Source organism: Thamnophis elegans, chromosome 4 (genome assembly GCF_009769535.1).
Source record: "Thamnophis elegans isolate rThaEle1 chromosome 4, rThaEle1.pri, whole genome shotgun sequence".
Lineage (NCBI taxonomy): Eukaryota > Metazoa > Chordata > Lepidosauria > Squamata > Colubridae > Thamnophis > Thamnophis elegans.
Genome location: NC_045544.1, coordinates 116,376,200 through 116,396,865, shown reverse-complemented (window position 1 = coordinate 116,396,865; position 20,666 = coordinate 116,376,200). Strand labels below are relative to the sequence as shown.

At 38.7% G+C, this 20,666-nt stretch overlaps 1 protein-coding gene across 1 annotated transcript; it reads left to right on the top strand.

Annotated features, from left to right (window-relative positions):
* The first annotated feature begins 654 nt into the window (after nt 1–654).
* NCBP3 (nuclear cap binding subunit 3) lies at nt 655–19,356 on the top strand. Its single transcript, XM_032215994.1, has 13 exons — nt 655–873; nt 1,850–1,915; nt 5,061–5,166; nt 6,488–6,613; nt 6,832–6,957; nt 8,381–8,454; nt 8,900–9,008; nt 9,764–9,863; nt 10,687–10,793; nt 11,937–12,228; nt 16,281–16,438; nt 16,826–16,990; nt 18,624–19,356. Exons 1-13 carry the CDS (start codon nt 691–693, stop codon nt 18,857–18,859), a joined length of 1,848 nt encoding a protein of 615 aa, XP_032071885.1. The 5' UTR covers nt 655–690; the 3' UTR covers nt 18,860–19,356.
* Nucleotides 19,357–20,666: the final 1,310 nt, after the last annotated feature.

The following is a 20,666-nucleotide window of genomic DNA, read 5'->3' as shown; positions in this document are numbered from 1 at the left end:
CATTGGGAAATCACTTTCAAAAAATCTTGTCAAGAAAACTGCCAGTAATCCAGGCACTCACCAAAAATTGATTTGAAGTTTCTTGAATATTGACAAGTGATAATCAAGTGTGACACTGGCATTTGGGGCTAGAAAGGGGAGCGAGGATGTTGAACCTGCACAGCAGCATATTTAATCATTATATACTTCTGTCGGGGCACTTTGGAATTTAATGAATGGATGTCACGTGATTGCAAATGATTATGTTGATGTGATGTGACTAATTATATACCCGGTTACGTCGTTCACATATTAAGCTACGTGTAGGGCTAACAGACTTAGACTGCAAAAATAACAGCCTTGCTCTCCGGACGTGTATGTGATGATGGAAATTCTATTTGCTCCGTTTACGGTTCAATATATTGTGCGGATTGAGAACATTAATCATTATCAGGCTCACCTAACCTAAAAAGGCTAACTTTTTCCTACTTTCCGGCAGGCGGGATATCATCAAATCCCATCTCATGAAGCGGGGCGACGGGTAATTTCTGAAGTACCCTCCACAGTCCCCCCCTCTGATGGGCGCAGCAACCTCCCTTCCTCGGGTGGCGCTCTGCCCAGCCGGCCAACGTATCTCTATGACTTCCGCCTCCACTGTTCCTGTTTCCGGTCTCGCCCTCCTTCGGCGGCGGCGGCAGGGCCTGCGGGGCGATGGCGGCTGTGAGGGGCCTCCGTATTTCGGTGAAGGCGACCGAGCCGGAGCCCATGGAAGTGGAGGAGGGCGAGCTGTTGCTTCAGGCCGCAGCCCCCGCTACCACCTCGCCTCCGATAGCCACGGCATCAGCAGAGGAACTAGCCGTGCCGGTGGGGTGCTCGCTGAGGGAGCTGCTGCCGGTAACGGAGCCGGGGAAACGGGCCGGGTGGAGGGGAATCACAGGAGCCCCTTAGGCGTATAAACCTGGATCCAGAGGCTTGAAAGGAAGGGCACTCTTTGCGCATGCGTGTCCCATAACCAGAGACTGAATTCGCTGTGTCAGGGATGAATGGAGTCACCCGAGATACGCGGATGTTGACAAACAAGCAGTGGGACCCTGATTAAAAGATCTCTCCTCTCTCTTCCCTCGTTTCTTCTTGTGCCTCCAGCTCTGTCTGCGCGGCTGCCTGGCCCCACATAGAAGCTTTCCCGAGATTTGGCAGATTTGCACTAAAAAGGGGTGTTTTACTTACTGGTTCCTTACTTGGGCTTCGTCATTTGTCAGAAAATGCAGTGTAGCTGAGGGAAGTTTCTCTTGAGATGGTTGCATGGACTCTTGAAAGAGCCCTGTATGGAGGACATGGAGATGGCGGCTTGCTCACAGGTGCCCAATGCTCTTATATGGAGTGAACAGTCCCAATAGGCTGGTGGGGAATGGTAGACATTTATCAGTCCTTTACTTTGGGCTTCAAAAAGAAAAAGAAAAAAAGTACACTACTTCAGTTTAAAATTAACAGGAAGCCTCAGAAAAACAAGAAAGAGCAACTGAAATGGGTTTTTTTGTAGCTTAGATCAGTGTTTCCCAACCTTGGCAACCTGAAGATGTCCGGACTTCAACTCCCAGAATTCCCCAGCCAGTGAATGCTGGCTGGGGAATTCTGGGAGTTGAAGTCCGGACATCTTCAGATTGCCAAGGTTGGGAAACACTGGCTTAGATGGCCCTTGTTAATTGGCTTGGATCTTTGGGAAATGAGAGATGACCAAAGGTTAAAACAGGGTTTCTAGGAGAACTTCAGATTAGGAAAGTATATTATAACTTTCATCATTAATTGGGGATGCTACTCTACAAAAAAGGCAGCTTGTCCAGTAGTTATATTAATGGTTGTTTTATTTCAGGATACTAGCAGAAGATATGAAAACAAAGCTGGGAGCTTTATCACTGGAATAGATGTGACTTCAAAGGTATTTACAGACAGTGATGTGCTTTTCATTCACTTTGGAAACCTGGAAAACATCAAATTTCAGATTCATTTACGTACACATATACATGCAGTAAAATCTCTGAAAGTTGGCCAACCAAGGGACTGAAGGAAAGTGATATGGAGGTGGTCAACATATGGAACAACTGTACTGATATGTAACTATGCCTCATCTTATTGTACAGCTTTTATTAGAGAATGTCATACACAAACACAGAACACACAGGGAAACATTCATTTAATACTTAAGCATATAAAATTAATACATTTATATATGTATTGTTACCTCATGGTTTGATCATTCTTTCTGAAAAAAGTCAATTTTAGTTTGTTTCTTTTTTTTATGAAGGTAAGCAGAGAAAGCATTCTCAGCACTGATTGTACCATTCAGCATACCTGAGCATTTTCCCATAGCAAATGACTAATTGTATTATCAAATGACTGGCATCCTCTTCTTCTGGTATATCTGGAATTTCTGTGTCCTCCTTAATTCTTCTGCTTCATCAATTGCTTCCAGCACTTTTCTACTGGGGTGTACCTTGGTTCAATATTGATTGGAAAATTGCTTCTGGGTAAGGTTCATTGCAGATTGCTACATTGTCATCCATTGCAACAAAATCTTCAAAATCTGCTCCCTTGAATTCTGCCATGGGAACATGTTGCTCTTTGGTAGTAACAAATCCAGCTTTCTTGGAAGCACTTCTGTATTGTTTCAGGCTTCTTCGTTTCTCACTCAGTATGTCTTATCCACTCCTCAAATACCACGCATTCATGCAGATTTGTTAGTTTTCCGGTTGATTGGAAGGTCTTTGGGCTGCAGGTTCTTGAATGAGCATGGCTTTGCCAATTTACCAATCACCAAAGGTTTTAGCTTCTCTCTGGTTAAGCTAGCGCACAGCAGATCTGCGAAATGCTCTTTAGAAAGTTTTCCACTGTTAACATTTGTCACCCCTCATAACAAGGCTTCTGTCAGGTATCACCTTAAAAAAGACTCCAAACTCGTCAGCATTAAAGATGTCATCATCTTTGAAGCCACTGGCGAAGTCCAGAAACTCTTCAATGAACTCTTCAATAACTTCTACTGGAACTCCATTAGATTCACTATACAATACTTTCTGGGAGATCTTGTGTTGTAGTTTAAATTTCTCGAGCCAACCACTTGATGCTTAGAAATGTGATACCCTGAGCTCCTTTGCAAACTTCTTAGCAATTCCTTGGATCATTGGCCCAGAGCTATTAGTGTTAACAACCCTCATTTTTTGGAACCAATGTAACGTGGATTCATTGACTTCAACCAGCAATGTGTTTCTCCTTTTCCATTGTAAATCTCTACTTGCTTTATCATATTTCTCCATGTACTCATCCTTACGTTTTTTGATATTACTGTTGTCTTGCTGACACCAAAATGTTCCACTGTCTTTCTTTGGTTACTGTTTTCTAGAAAACATAAAAAAGATCCACCTTCTCCTTCTACATCAGCTCTTTCAGTTCCTTCTTTTTGCCATCATGACTCAACTTGCATAGAGAAAAGACAAAAAAGTAAAAACTGGTTCTTTCTCATACGACTGCTTCATAATTGTAGCTAAACATTGTTGCACTTTAAAACTCTGTTTTCTTTTCTTTCACAATGGTTAGATCCATTATAAATTGCACGCTGTTGTTGGTGCTTTACTTTAATAGCCACTCCACGGTAAAACAAATAACACTGCTTGCATATGTCTGTGTTGTGTGTGTATTTGTTTCATTTTATCATTGACTATTTTTTAATTGATCCTGAGAAGGGAAAGAATGACGTGGGAAAAAATTAAGCCTTTATTCAATTTGTATTAGGAAATAAATTCATAATTATCATTGTTAAACTGCCAAATCAAAGTCAAAAATATTGTATTCTCTGATATTCTTCTTGAAAGAAATTCATTGCTACCAATTCTGCATTTCACTTTTCTTGCCTTGGTGCAGATTGGACTCAACAAGTCAAGTTATAGAGAGTAAATTAATACTGTGTGTCAAGGTCCAGGTAGTCAAGATACACAATATGCAGAGGTAGTCAGTATAGAGAGGTTGACTTTCTATGGTTACATATAGTGTATGTCCCATCTATGAAAATTAAGTCAACTGGGGGGGGGGGGGGTTGTCAATGTAGAGAGGTGATTAACTGTGGAGGTTTTACTGTATTTTTATATGAATGTATATTATGTGAGTTTCACTACAGTGTATAGGCATATTTCTACAGCATGGCCTTCCCCTTTAAAATAGGGGGGTTGGCAGGATCCAAGTAATGTGTTATTTGCAATTTTATAAATTATCTATGTTCTTTTAATAAATATATAATGACAAATAATAGTTTTCATTATTTTTTTCTCTAGAATCTCAGTGTGAGCTTCCCTTCATAGTTGACTGGTCTCCATACATAACTGAGCCTGAAGAAATATATTTCCATTCCCCAATACAATCAATATTTAAATGGGATTGTGATATTCGAATAATTGAAAATAACATTTGACACAAGAACTTTGTCTCAGTATAACTACACTGGGAAATTGTTGCTTTTTCCTTTCATCTTCTCTCATTAATTACCCTAATAGTTATTTGCAGAATCTGGGCTATGGCACTCTGGACTCATCCCCAGTTTTAACAAAGCTGTTGAATACAGCTGATATTTTATTGCAAGAAGCAATTTATGGGAAGATTTTGTATCCTGAAACAATCGGGCTTCTGCATATTTTTCTTAAATGGGAAGCTACCTATCTTCCGGCTGTGAATGTGAAAAATTGTAACTGTCTAAATTTATTCAGAAGATTTTTGAATGGGGGCCCGGATTTTATTTCCCAATTGCATCATTCCCTTCTGTCAGGGAGAGCCAAATGTTTCTGCATCACATGGATACTTGATAGAAGGAGCAAGTTGTTTTTCCAGTTACACTGCATAAAGCATCAGGCCATAATTTCCGCTGCTATTACACTGCTATTACGTACAGGTAATGTAATCCTGCAGAGCAGCACCCAAAAAAAATAAATTTAGGTTTTAAGAAATATGAGTGTCTTTTCTGTTTTTTTGCAAAGCAGATATCAGCTGCTGTTACTACCAGTCACTTGAATGTTCAATCATCTCTTTTTTCCTTTTTGTAGGAAGCGATTGAGAAGAAGGAGCAGAGAGCAAAACGTTTTCATTTTCGTGCAGAAATCAATCTTGCTCAAAGAAATGTAACACTGGATCGAGATATGATGAAGAAAGGTACTGAGAACTGTGTGTTTAAAAAAAAAATAAACCTTCCTATTTGTTCTAGGCTTTGTAAAACTATTGGTGTTTTGGTCTCTCAGGTTGGGTGAAATGCACAACTGATCCTCCTTAGTGAGTGAATTTTTCAGTGGATAACTGCATAGATGAAGAAAGAATCCAAATGATACATTTCTTAATTTCAGCAAATGAATTAGTAAAGTAGAGCAGTTGTGCTAGTAGTTTGGGAATCAGGCACTTTGTGTAGAAACAGTATGCCAGCTGTCACCTCACACTTGTGCTTCTCAACCATTCAGTATCAGTTGCCATGAACTTGGGGGAAGGAGACTGGATGGGAGGGGGGATGCTTGGGGAAACGAAACTTCACTGTATCTGAGATGGACTTCAAGGACAACTGGCTGAGAATGGAATGCAGCTGCATACCAAACCTATGTCTGAAGTGACTGTTCTGAAAACATCTTGTCTGAGTTTGATAGGACAAGGGGCCCCAGTAACGGGAGGCGGCTGAAGGAGGGAAAAGTTAGATTTGGGGATTTTGGTGCAGGATTCTCAATTTTGGTTACGCATTATTGTAATTCCCTTAAAATAAACTATATCTTTCCCAAATAAATGGAGTTAAGGATCTTTCTTACATTATTATTGCCAAAAATATTTGTTCACAACTGAGTCTGATTATGTGGATGGGTGAGCGAATACTTTCGGCAATATAGTGTACTTAGGGGTTCAAGCGGAAGCAGGTCCGACACAGTGGGATATTCTAGTACATAGTTACCTGCTATGTATTGAGTCATATCATTAGTCCATCTAGGATAATAGTGGAAGATGTCAGAAGTGAACTTCAGAACATATAATTTTACATGGAAATATGCCACATTGAAAAAGCTATAGTCTTGTTTCTTTCTTGTTCAACTGTTGGTCCTGTGATCCTTAAATGAGAACAAATAACCATTGAATTTAATGGGATTGATATCTGAATAGATTTTTAAAATGTGGATTATTCACTGTTTTCAAAAGAATGATAATCCCCTTTCACTCCTTTAACCTTGTTATGCCTACATTAGGGAAAGAAAGTCCCAGATGGACTATGGAAAAGGGAATGAAAAGAATCCTTTTCCAGGTTTTTCATCTAGATAAATCTCACTGATGATGGAACGAAGCAGCCTTGCTTCCTTTTTTTTGAGCTGTGCTGTGCTTTCTTGAACTTTCAAAAAAGCGAAAGTGATTTATTTGCGTTGTTGCCTGATGTTTTTTGTTTTGTTTGGCTTTTTTTTCTTTTGTTAGTTGCTGACACTTAGACTAGATTTTGAATTTCTTGCAGCCATTCCCAAATTGCGGCTAGATACCATATATATTTATGGTGTTGATGAAATGAGCACTCAGGATATTTTTGCCTATTTCAAGGAATATCCCCCTGCTCACATTGAGTGGCTGGATGACACATCTTGTAAGTACTTGAGACCAAATCAACTACAGTACATTTGTTTTAAGCAGAAAGATTATTTATTCTATGGGGATTGTCACCTTTCTTTTCTGTTAAACTTCTAGTGGGAATGGAAAAGTATTTCCTTATGACATTTCTCTCACACTTGAGACAGTTTATTGCATTTTTCATTATGTGTTTATAGTTTGGGAACTAACAGAATTTTCTTTCTTTCTTTTGAGGCAATGTGGTTTGGCTTGATGAAGTAACAGCGACGCGAGCACTCATCAACATGAGTTCTATGCCTAGTGAGGCAAAAATAAAACCCCAAGAAAACTGTAAGAAAATAGAAGATTCCACAAAGAAAGGTACTTTGTTCCTTAGACACAGGACTTTGGATTTTGTTTGGTACAGCTAGGCACATGTTAATTGGTATTAAGTGGGATTCTGAAATTCACTGCTGAAACCACCTATGCAGTTCCAGAGATAGTTTTGCTTGCAGAGATCATAGTATGACCTTCTAGTTCTAAATGTTATACATATATTTCATGTATAGAAGGTTCTTTCATCACCAATGTGAAAAGGCCTTTAATAACAAGACTGAAAAGGATTTTCAAAAAACTACTGAACATAATAAAAGAGACTGAACATGTGAAACAGTGGCATGTTCCGAAGAATCAACTAAGTTGCAGGGCCTTAGAGCTAATCAGACTTAAGCCTTTACTCCATTTTTACACAAATAGGAAGCAAAAGAAGGGAGAGAGATACTCCTTGGTTATCTTTTTGCTTTTGGTTCAGCTCCTTCTCTTCATAATTAAATATTTTTATTGGGATCTCCTGAGTCTTTTAATAAGTTTGTGACTTGGCTCTGTTAAGATGGATTATTGGTTCGGCTGAGCTTGTACAGATTAGTCATTGACTTCCAACAGTTCATTTAGTGACAGTTCAAAGTTACAACTCTGAAAAAAGTGACATATAACCATTTTTCACACGACCATTGTAGCATCCCAATGGTCATGTGATCAAAATTCAGGCATTGACTCATATTTACAATGGTTGCAGTATCCTGGGATCATGTGATCACTTCTAACCTCTGTCAAGGAAAGTCAATGGGGAAGCCAGGTACACTTAACAACTGCAGTGAGTCACTTAACAACTGTGGCAAGAAAAGTTGTAAAATGAGGTAAAACGTGCTTAAATGTCTCACTTAGTAACAGAAATTTTGGACTCAATTGTCCTAAGTCAAAGAGTATCTGTATTGTCTATACTGTGGAAAGAAGTGTACCTAATTAGAACACGTTTGGTATACAAAAAGTTTTAGTTTCAAGTCTGACTATGCTAGAAAGATATGGAAATCCCCATCCAGGTTATCTCCAATTTTGGTTGATCAAACCACAGTAAATAGTTAGGCAGTCATTAACTAATAGGTAATGGCTCTCCCTAATGCAAGAGCATTTCCTATGCTCTTCCATGGTTTCAAGCCAACTAATAATTCCAATGGCATTACTATCTGAAAGGTTTTGTAATCTTGAATGCTTTGGACTGATATTGGGATAATCTGCATGCAAACCAGGTTCTCTGTCCCTGAGCTACTTGGTACTAGGTAGAAAATGTATTTCTTTCATAAGTGTAGCTCATTTTGTGAGGCTCATCTTCCTTTTCTGAGTCCTACGTGGTTTTAATGCTGGGAACTTGTTTGGCACTTCTGGATAATCAGCTACTGTAGGGCGCTGTTTAATTAGTATAGACAAGAACGTAATAATTGTAAAATATATATTTTGTTTATTTTAGAAAAACAAGAGGAAAGCTCAGATGATGAAACAGAAGAAGGTGAAGTAGAAGATGATCATCCAAGTGATACAGAGGTTAGTGCAATTACCGTGCTAGCTGAGGGATTCCGGGAGATGTTCTGCATATCTGAAGAGTGCTCATATTGGGGAAAGCTGAAATAAATAACAGAATATGACTAAAGAGTATCAACAATCTAATTTGCCATGGGGAGGCAGAGAGAGTTTCATTAACAATCTCCAATAAATTATAACACAGGAATTGTGATTGCCTGTGTATTAGACCAAACAGGCCCCTTAAGCTGATCTTCGTGCTCTTCTCAAAGACATGTATATTATCTCACAATTTCATTGAACTGAATAAAAAGTGAACACAGAATAAAAAAACTGGGCTGGTTTCTTCAAGCAGAGAGATCTGGCGTTAAAATAGAACAATATCTTTGTGGTTATCAGGCCCTCTTTTGTTATCATGGTCATTCCTTAAATACTAGCCTGAAATGTGTGGTGTTGTTTTTTTCTACAGCTGGACACTTTATCCCAAGTGGAAGAAGATTCCCTTTTGCGTAATGACCTTCGTCCAGCCAGTAAGCTGGCCAAAGGCAACAAGCTCTTCATGAGATTTGCCACTAGAGGTAAAGAGCTTGATCTATACAAAGAGTCCATTGCAATGCAGTGAACGGTTATGGCCTAGAGTTTGTCTTAATTTTATGATCCACAGAAATCTTTCATGAACCCTGAAATATAATGAATTAGCTATTTCCCATCTATATAGCAATTAACCAAAATTTTCACAGAAATTTTAAAATAATTAAAAGCATTTGTAAATCTGTAAAATATTTTAAGAATTTAAAAAAGTTGATAAGAAGATATAATGTGTTGTTAAAATGGTCAAAGTATGGGTGCCACATGATCCTGTCTGGAAGGCTCTTCATAAGAAGGATGCTACTGAAGAGAAGTCTATCTTAATAATCACCAAGTGTATCAGAAAAAGTTTTAGCTAGGTAGGTTTTCATCTCACCTTTTAATCTTTCCTAATACTTTCTGCTCTTAGATTCATAGGTTTCTTTGTAGATCAGGTATCAGCTGTCTATGGACAGCATGAGACCCCAGCAGTGAAATGTGATTGTGGGTTTTTTAATTTTTTTATGTCTTTTAAAAATATTTTTAGAGAAAGAACATTCATGTTTAGATAGTAAGCCTCTACAGAATGAACCCATCTGTTTCGAGTTTAAAAAAAAACCCAAAATCCACAATGTTAAAAAGGATTAGGGTTACATTTTAGCCATTGAAATTGATTCCCACTATGGAAATTATTTGTGATTGGTTCCATAGTTCCAGTAGTGTAGAATGTCCCTGCATCCACTTAGCATTTGTGCTACTGTTACAGATGACAAGAAGGAGCTTGGAGCTGCCAGGAGAAGTCAGTATTACATGAAATATGGAAATCCTAATTATGGAGGCATGAAAGGCATCTTGAGCAACTCATGGTGAGCTGGGGAGAGATAACACCTTGGAAATTGCATTATCCAAAATATGAGCTATTGTGTTAGCCTGATTCCTTTGTTTGAAAGTATTTGTCATTTCCCACATCTCTTTTGGCCCATTAAGATGTATGAGAAGTATCTTCTCGGTATGCTATTCATTCTGTGTAACAGCATCAGTTAGTGCCGTGGGTTCATTAGACCTGTCTTTGGTCCAGGACCATCTTACTATATTCTTGGGGTGTGGAATTAGGTACATGGTTGATTACAAGAAGACATTACAAGTAGAAGAACTGCAGCAGACAATGCAAGAAATAAATACTCAGGAATACTGAAAATAGGAATGTTCTTGGATGCAGGAAATATCTAGAATAGTTTCCTAAACTGTATAATTTTCAGCTGTAGTTTGAAAAGTTGCCAACATATCTGCAAGACCAAATCAAATCAGTTAGCTAATCCTGGTTTAACAAAATACAATTGCTATGTTTGTAGCAAACATAGCATATTTGCCTAACATGCTATGATTAAACAATTGTAAACTGTATAGTATAACACAGTTGTTTGGTTCATATGGCCCATTAGAACGCTTGCTGGATTCTTACAGAACACTGAACTATAACCATACCCAAGGTTCATTTTATTTTATCATGGTAGTGACAAAAGAGAAAATGAAAGTTATCATTTTTCTGGGTCATTTGCAAATGGAGGGGGGCACAACCAAACCTCTCTGATCAAAAATGCACTGGTTATATCTAAAGCCCCAGTTTTTAGTAGAAGGTTATAGGAAAAACTTAAGTCAGTGATAGCTGTAAATCTTCTGTTTTTGCAGGAAGCGGAGGTATCATTCACGCCGACTTCACCGGGATGTAATTAAAAAAAGAACCCTCATTGGGGATGATGTTGGTCTGACCCCCCCTTATAAACATCATCATTCAGGTAAGTCAAAACATTTTGTAATGCAAGCAAATTATAACTACTTTCAACATAGTTGGTCTGTTGTACATTATAAAACTGGAATATTTATATAAAACTGATATATGAATCATGTATATGTCTAATTTTTTTCTTCTGTCATAAAGGCTTAACTACCTAATTTTGCATGTGTACAGTATGGACTCTCCGCTAAAAACAGTTATCTGCATTATAGAATAGCATTGTGAAATCAAAATAGAAGGAAAAACTGGGTTTGGGGACTGTGCTTTCATTCTTCTCTAAAAGCAACAGAAAGTGTTGTTTCTGGAATGTAGGCCAAGATAGTTTTAAGAATCCAAGTAATCGTATGGAGCAAATAACACAAATAGGAAAAAAATCTCACTAATAAATATTTTAAGGCAGGAGTTGGCCTCATCATTCAGCCTCAAACTCAGATAAAACTAATTACATTGTTTCAGTCTTTAGAATTTAATTCTTGCAAAACAAAACAGACAAGAATCTGTGCATACAAATGACATGTAAGAGCAAACTAAAAAACTAACAAACCAGGGAACAAACTTTACTTCTTTATACAGAAAACTTACACTGAGACCTTTATACTGACATCTGGTGACCAATCTTGCACTTTTGCAAGGTTTCTAAGAAACCTTGTTATCCTTGGGATGGTGACATTGTTTGGTGGATGGCGTTTTTCCTTTTGAGAGCAGGCATTGGAATTTCATTTTAATGTATGCCATTGTGTATACATAAAAATGATAATAGAGGTTATCTTCTTTTCATTAGAAGGCGGTCTATTCCCACATTAACTTGCCACAATCATTACTGGTGTAATAGATGGGCTCTTATTTTTTATCATAATTCATGATACAGGGAATATACAATTCTTTAACACAGAAATTAGCAAAATAGATTTCTAAGGTGCCTAGGTGTTGACAGAAGTCATTTGGGAAAGAGGAATTGCACTAAACCAGCAAAATATTTATTGAATTCTTTTTTCTTTTTTTTTGAGGTCCCCTCTGGTTTCCTTTCCAGATGCTCCCCATGCCACCTACGGAAAGGCTTTTATTTTTTGTATTCAACTGTTTTCACACATAAAATGCTGGGTGCAGTTTTAGCCTTTTTAGAAATATCATTCTTGCCTTCCAGGATTAGTAAATGTTCCTGAAGAGCCAATTGAGGAAGAGGAGGAAGAGGACCAGGATGATGATGATCAATATATGGATGAGGATGATCGTGTCGTTGTGGAATACAGAGATGAGCTGCAGGCTTACAAGCAGTCTCGTGAACGGAGTGCTCGGCGTTCCAGTGCTAGCGAATCTGATTCTGATGAAATGGACTATGATCTTGAGTTGAAGATGATCTCTACTCCTTCCCCCAAGAAAAGCATGAAAATGACTATGTATGCAGATGAAGTAGAGTCTCAGTTGAAGAGCATTAGGTAAGGCTGGTTTGCATTGAAAAAGATGGGTTCCTTTATCTCTTAATCCTAGATTACTTTGGTGAGCTGATGAGGTTTGACCATCAAATTAAGACTGCATAAAAGAAGATTGGTTCAAACTACGTATGTTGGGATTATAGGCACACTGGTGATGGGGGAAAACAGACATGAAATAAAATGATTAATTTAAAGCAGAATAAATGAAGCAATTGCAATGTAACTGACCACAAGATTATAGTAAGAGGTAAATCAGAAAACTATGAGGATAGCAAATTTGGGGGGAAAACTGGTATTAAATTCAAAAGATGAAAGAGTACACTCCAATATATTTTCTTTGCCTGTTCCAATCATGTTGTAAACACATATAAGCATTCTAAATATTTAAATGTAAACATTGTTCCAGTGGAAACTCAAGATTCTTAGATTGTTCAGGTTCGCATAAAGATGATAATAGCATGCAAAAATAAGACAGATAAGGACAGACATTGTGAAGGGAAGGGGGTTTCTTTTATCAGCTAGATTAAAGGTCCACCTCTCCATCTTCGGAGAAACTAAAAATTTGCAGTTTGAAGGAATTCATCAGTATCTTTTCTAGCGTCCGTGAAGAAACCCTTCTTGTTTGTTTTAGTACTTTACAAGACACTTGTATAAATGACGTAAGTGTGGCATCTCATGATCTATGTGTTTGGTGCCACTCCCAAATTTAATTGACTTTCTACTTTAGATTCTCATTAGTTGTTGATTCTACGCAGGGATATTTTCAAAGTGGCAGTAAAGATAGTCCTCCAGCTACTATGGCAATTGGGACTGGAATTTCTGTTGCTAAATGATGCTGTCATAAAAGTCAACATCATTTGACCATGTCACTTAGCAAAGGCAGTCCCCATTTCCATTGTTATATGAGGACTTTGTAACCATGACATGGGTAGAGATAACAATAGCACTTAGACTTACCGTATTTTTCAGAGTATAAGACACATCTTTTTCCCTCAAAAAAGAGGGTGAAAATCTGGGTGCATCTTATACACTGAATACAGCATTTTTGGCCTCCTGAAACCCTGCCCCCTTCGCAAAAATGGCTGTGCGTAGCCTTTAGGAGGCTTCCAGAGTTCTGAGGGCTGGGGAGGGCAAAAATGAGCAAAAAAACAGGCTGTTTTTTGCCCCTCCCAGCCCCCAGAAGCACTCTATAAGCCTCCTAAAAGCTATGCATGCCCTTTTTCGTGAAAAACAGGCCATTTTTTGCTTGTTTTCGGCCCTCCAGCCCCCAGAAGCACTCTACAAGCCTCCTAAAAGCTATGCAGGCCCCCCCCCTTTTTTGACAAAAACAGCCAGTTTCGCGAAAAACAGGTTGTTTTTTGAAGGTTTGCAGAGTGCAAAAACTTTTTAAAAAAAATTTGCCTCTTCAAAATTTTGGTGCGTCTTATACTCCGGTGCATCTTACACTCCGAAAAATATGGTGTATACCACCTCATAGTGCTTTATAGCAGTGATGGCGAACCTATGGCACGCGTGACACAGGTGGACCATGGAGCTATTTGTCAGGGCACGCGAGGCACTGCCCTGTTAGCTGGCCAGTGCGTATGCGCGCGCTGGCCAGCTGAGTTCACCTTTTTTTAAAGCCATTTTTGGCGTCCCCAGGCTCCAGAGGCTTTATAGGAGCCTGGGGAGGGCGAAAAGAGCCTCCCCTGCCTCCCAAAGGCCTCCCGGAGGCTTCATGAGCTTCCCTGAAGCCTCTGGAGTGCAAAAAACCAGCCCTATGGGCAAACCGGAAATTCGAGAACAGATTTCCGGTTTGCTCAGAGGGTCATTTTGACTGCTCCGAAGGCTTCAGGGAAGTCTCCTGAAGGTCCCTGAAGCCTCCGGGGGGGGGGGGGGCAGGCTGTTTTTGCCCTCCCCAGGCTCCTATAAAGCCTCTGGGGCGGGGAAAAAAAGCATTAAAAAAATGGGGGGTCATGCCTGTAGCGTGTGCATGCGCACTGAGGGAGTCGCGCATTGCATTATGGGTGCGGCATGCCCGCACATGCCACCCCTGCGCTCCCCCCACTTATGGCACGCGAGCCAAAAAAGATTCGCCATCGCTGCTTTATAGCATTCTCTTAAGTGGTTTACCGAATCAGCATATTACCACCAACACTCTGGCTCCTCATTTTCCTGACCTTGGAAGAAAGGAAGGCTGAGTCAACCTTGAGCTGGTCAGGATTGAGCTTCTGGCTATGGGAATTGTTAGCCTGCAATATTATATTCTAACCACTGTGCCACTATGGCTCTGAACGCTGAAACTGTGTTCCCAGACAAGTAGTCCAGTGGACAAATGTTATGAGCAGGCCAGTGGGTTCTCTGGGTGGGCATTATGGAATATGGACAAGCGGGCGCTATAGTACAAATTCTCATGCTGCCCAGATGTGCCTCAGGACAGAAAAAAGCAGGAATGAATGCCAAACACCCAAATCTCAATCTCCTGACCATGAGAATGCTGTGACTTTTGAAGAAACATCATAAATCCCCCCTGATTCACTGCTATTATAATCAGTCACTGAAGAAATAGTTATAACTCAAGAACTACCTGTATATGGATTTATTATGTTCCTATATTTCTGAACTTTCAGGACATCAGTAATTTCTTTGATCCTTTGTCTCTCAATTTTCGTACATCTGATTTTTTCTACCAGTAACTAATTAATACATTTGTTCATGCCAGATGTTCTGTCCACGATACCAAAGTCTCCAAATGGGATTGCCAAGACAGACTATACATTTTTCCTAGATGATTTCTAGAAATCATCTCATAAAAGTTAAAAATAAACATAATTCTAACAATATGCAAAAGAAAGGAGAATATAAGGCTGTAATCAGATAATACATCCTGGTTCTCATTGACACATTGCAGAAGTAAAGTTTAATTACTAATACCATAGTTACTAAAGCTCAACCAAATCACTCATGGATCTATGTTATAGTAAAACTTTGTTTCTATGTTAAATATTGTTACAATACAGTTATGAAAGCTAAATAATAATTTTACAGTATCATGTTCCATATTTTAGCAATAGTAATGTACATTTCTATTGATTTTATTTTTACATTGTTAGTTTTAAATACTCAGTATGTTCCAGCAAGTTCTAGGTCCTTCATGATCCAATGTACTATATATAAAAGTGAATGAGGTCATTTTAATAATTCAGTTTTATAAGAAGGAATGTAGTTGCATTATTTTTATTCTTCCAGACTTAAAATAGCTTCTAACAGCATATAATTTTTCTGTGGTTTTTTTTTTTGTCCAGCAAACCTTTTCATTAATTTAAACCAACTTTTATTTTTGTACTTTATACATCTTTCTGTGGAAAAGAGAAAAGTCACATATGGATTCTGTAAAACAAAAATTTAGGTCAATTTAAAACAGTTTTTGGATTGAGGCATGCTCCAAATAGTGTTTTTCAAACAAAACCTACCCAAATCAGACTCCATTTGATTCGGGTTCTGATAGTTATTTTTTCCACAGCTTCCTTAAAGTATGAATTTGGTTCATGCTTTACTTCATTCAGACTTCAGTAGGTTCTCCCAGTTTCCTTGTTTGTAGAATATCAATCAATGTCCAAATTAAGACTTTCTGAATGATATCTATCTCAGAAAACTTTAAGGTTTTCATTCTTAGAGATGGTGAGACATGGGCAGTACAGCAATTGCCTGGGAAGATTTAAACATCTTATTTTGGTCAAGATGCACATACATCATTGTAGTGCCGAGGCTCCTTTCCTCTCACACGGATGATCATGTTTGGGAAATCCTTACTCATGCTAATGTTTAGTCTTCCCTGCTGTTAAGGACTCCAGCTAGCCCGTGGGTGATCTTTTCCTGGCTTCCAGATGTTCAGCAGAACAGAGATTGGAGCACCTTCTCATTCCAGAGCAACTCGAACCTTGATTTTGAAGTACAGATTTGCCTATTCTCATTAAACTACACACTTTTTACACAAAAACGTGTTCTGGTGGAGTTTATAGAGCTTGCAGTTTCCATTTTGATTCATGGAAGATTTTTTTAAATTATTATTGTAGAAATTCAATGAGAGCAGACAGTGTCGCTTCCAGCAATGTCAAGAATCGTATTGGAAGCAAAGGACCCTCAGAGAAAGTTACTGATGTGAGACTGCTGTTGGAAGAAAAAAGACATGGGAGCCCTGGCCTGCATCAGCCCCTGAACTCTGTGAAATCAGGTAAAGAATCTTTTGCTGTTCATTGTCCCGATTTACTTCTGCTTTGGAGGAGCCCTTTTGGAACATTGTATTGCTTGTATAATTCAGAATAAGTAGGATGAACAGCATGGCTGTTCTTCAAATGCTAGATGCCGCTGAAATGGCATAGTTGGTGTGGCCTGCTGTTACGAAGTTTCAGATCATTCACCTTCCTGATACCGCATGGGCATGTACACATACACCAAAACCCACACCCCCAATCTTCTTCCTATCAGGCTTTAGGATCATGTACTATCACTGGTATACTCCGCTTAATAATAATGCTTATGTTGGGATTCATCATTGGGACGATGAGTATTAATAAGCAGAGTAAAATTAAATGCATGATTATCCATGTATTGTTTCCAGATGTCCGACAGAGGCTTGGCAAGAGGCCACATTCACCAGAAACACCTCAGCCCAGCAGTATTTCTTCATCTCACCGTGAGCCTATGTCCGATGTTCATAGTCGTCTAGGAATCCCCAGGCAAGAAGGGAAAGGCCTTTATTCAGATACCAGAGAGAAGAAATCTGGTCAGTTCTGTCAGTCAACTTTTCTGTTGCTTTTAAAAGCAGAGATGGCCAAAAGGTGTAAGCAGAGCATGTAATTCAGCACTAGTTGTTTCCTCTTTTTTATAATAATCATGAGTAACTCTCCATTGAGGTAGACAGCATGTGAAGTAATGTTATGCAGTAGCTTCATTATTGAGCAGTGATCTGGGAAGTATAGGTTGAAATGTGTGCGGAACTGATGCTGATTGAGACGGTCATTGTTTCTTCAACTGCAGGGACGCTATGACAGCCATAGTTTATAGTTTATAGTTTATTATGATTTATAGGCCGCCCTTTTCCCTGAGGGGACTCAGGGCGGCTTACAATACATGGGAAGGGGGGTGCAAAACAAAAACACAAGACAGTGCATAAATAAAAATAAAACAATAAAACACAACTTTCATTCAACATTCGGGTGGGGCAAATTAGAATCTTATCCCCAGGCCTGACGGGATAGCCAGATCCTAAGGGCTGTGCGGAAGGTCTGGACGGTGGTGAGGGTGCGAATCTCCACGGGGAGATCGTTCCAAAGGGTCGGAGCTGCTACTGAGAAGGCTCTCCTCCGCGTAGTCGCCAGTCGGCACTGACTGGCGGATGGAACTCGGAGGAGGCCTAATCTGTGCGATCTAATCGGTCGAAGGGAGGTAATCGGCAGGAGGCGGTCTCTCAAGTAGATGCAAGGACTGATTGTAAATCACTTTTCAGCACCATCATAATTTTGAACAGTCATTAAACAAATGGTTGTAAGTTGAGAACTAGCTATGAAGTGTTTTTGGTTCTCTGAAAGATTAGAGTACGTTGAATTAGTTCTGAACAATAAATGAATCTATCGCAAGAAGAAAGTTTATAAAAACAATATGGCTGAAGTTATTAATTCTGTTCATCAGATCAATTCATTCACTGAAAATTGGGGAAACCACAATTAGAATCACTGGCTCCCTTGGCAATTTGAATTCTTTAGTTTTCTTGGCTATTCGGATTACTTAGGCTTCCTTAGCTATTTGGATTTAAATAAAACAACTGTGACTGGAAAAAAATAGCATTTTCTACATCACACTGATTCAAAAACAGAAATAGAATGAGTATTGGTGTCCTTGCTTATGGATGAGAGCCCTGGGGTTAATATTGCTCAAAGGGAATGGTAAAAAAAATATTTCATTTACCAACATCTGGCTCTTCAGAGAGAGATTCTGGGAATAGTAGTACCCATTTGCTCTCCATATTTTAGCACTTCCTTCAAAGTAGATCTGGAATGAAATACAGATTGGAAAACTCTGATCTCGCTGTGGTAGATAAAAGTGGGAGGTGGGCAGAAAAAATAGGCAAGAATTAATATGTAGTGGTAAGGATAGGAAGAGAAAAATGTAAAAAATGGTGGATATTATGTAAACCACTCTGGATGTTTTTAACAGCTGTAGGTTGAGATACAAAGTACATGAGATATTACTCCACTAAGCCATATGTATGCCTAATACTTTATTCTTACTGTTCAGAGTACATTGGGATTGTAAAACTTTAGTTTGGATTGTATCATTGAAGGCTTAACACCTGTTTGAGAACATGCTTTTTCTCTGCGTACAATTCTTACTACATTCTGTTATTCGTACAATGACAGCAAATCTACGGACACGTTTGGGATCTACATCAAAGACACAGGAAAAAGTCCCAGAGCAAGAAGAAAAATCATCAGCATCACCCGAAGATGACGACTCTGAGCTCCAGCGGGCGTGGGGGGCTCTCATTAAAGAAAAGGAAGAGTCACGTCAGAAGAAAAGCCGACTTGATAACTTGCCATCACTGCAGATTGAAATTAGTCAAGAGAGCAGCTCAGGCTCGGACACAGAATCATGATGGCTTTTAGTACATCCTTGGAGACTGTTCTAATGGCTCCAAACTGACTGACTGGCCTGGGCCCAGGAGCTTTCCTCTGCCAAACCATCCGATCCATGTTTCAAGGAATCTCTATTATGAGATGTCCTTGCATGGCAGAGGTGACCTTAGGGGTGTTTGTGTGAGTGTGTGTGCGTGCGCGTGTGTGTGTTGTGTGTGTGGTCCCCTTAGGAAGCAATCAAGTTTTATAGAAGACTTGTATCTTTCCATTAAGTTGGAAACAAGATTCTGATACTCCAAAAATGATACAGAACTTTCTGGGTTGATCAACTTTGCCTTTCTGGTTTTTCTCTGGCTAGCTATCAGGGCTGGCTCTGCTTCTGCTTCTCCCACTCTAGAATGACCATGAATGTAAATCCAAGAAAGGACAATGAATAACTTTTCTCTGTTGTCAGCAGTTCCTGAATGTGATTCCATTAGAATTTGGCTTTCTATATTGGAGAGAAATTTTTACCTAAAATGAACAATGAGAAATCCAAAATGGTATACTTTTTGTTCATTATGGCAAAACAACTTAAAAAATTATATCCATGTGTATAATGCTCAGTGGGAATAATAATTTATGTATATGTGTGTGTGTGTATACACACACATGTACAGACATAAACACACACATATCTATTTGTGGAAGTTTTGTTGGTTACAGTAACAGCTACTATTATTGTTTTATATATGCAGAATGCAATATATATATAATATGCGCTATATATATATATATATATATGCACTATATATGCGCTATATATATATGCGCTATATATATATGCGCTATATATATATATATGTGCTATGTATATATATATATATATATATATATATATATATATATATATATATATATATATATGCACTATATATATAGTGTGTGTGTGTGTGTGCATGCACACGTTCTACGTGTGCATGTGTATAAAATAGATTAATGGATCTCGGTGTAGCATCCAATAAAAGCCTATGCATTAGGTCTTTTGAGGTAAGCAGAAGTGAAGATTAGTTTCTGGTTAATCATAGCCCTGTTACTGGAGGTGTGCATATGTTTTGTCATTATTGCTGTCATGATATAGATATTTGTAGTAGAGTCTCCTCCGTATTCTCTAAATTGTATTGTTTCTTTGGCTCTCTTACCCTGATCGGTAAGTGATAACTTCTATCTGGGCAGCTTCCCCTATCCCCGCTTCTTCCAATGCAGGAAACAGGGGATTTTTAAAGTTTCTGGCCAGTAAGACATGTAGCAAACATTCTTCCCAGCCCACTAGGCTTTTGCAGGGAATGTACCTCTTTAGTGCCACAATATTTAATACATTTCTTGGGTCTTCCGTCTTTTCCTTTTGACAAAATGGGAGCTCTCTCCATTCTTCTCCACAACTTGGGGGCTTGGGATCATTAGTTTGGAATTTTATGACACAGAAGAGCAGTACATGACTTAGAAACTATTTCCATGAACACACCTTGTAAGGAAGAGGTCAGTTAAAAGGTCTTGAAGACTTTCCTGTTTTGTACTGATTTTCATTTGTTTAAACGTGGATTCTAAAAATTATAAATGACAAAGTAAATGTGATGTTTGATTATGAACGGTTCAAGTGCATACTTTCCCTCATATAAAACCCAATTATTTGTGTGTGTGTGCACACACACACATACACACACAGAGTTAATTTAACAAAGATTTGTATTACAAATAAAGTCCTGATGCTAACTAGTATATCTCAACATCTCTGCTATCTGTTTATCAGTTTCAATTCTGACTGCAAAATAATCTGGAGAGCTAAAA

Bases quoted from the DNA above. Each gene is read 5' to 3' on its own strand.
- NCBP3 (XM_032215994.1), top strand. From the start codon at position 691: ATGGCGGCTGTGAGGGGCCTCCGTATTTCGGTGAAGGCGACCGAGCCG. The intron at 12,229-16,280 runs GTAAGGCTGGTT...TTATTATTGTAG, and splicing joins TCTCAGTTGAAGAGCATTAG to AAATTCAATGAGAGCAGACA. The intron at 16,439-16,825 runs GTAAAGAATCTT...TATTGTTTCCAG, and splicing joins CCTGAACTCTGTGAAATCAG to ATGTCCGACAGAGGCTTGGC.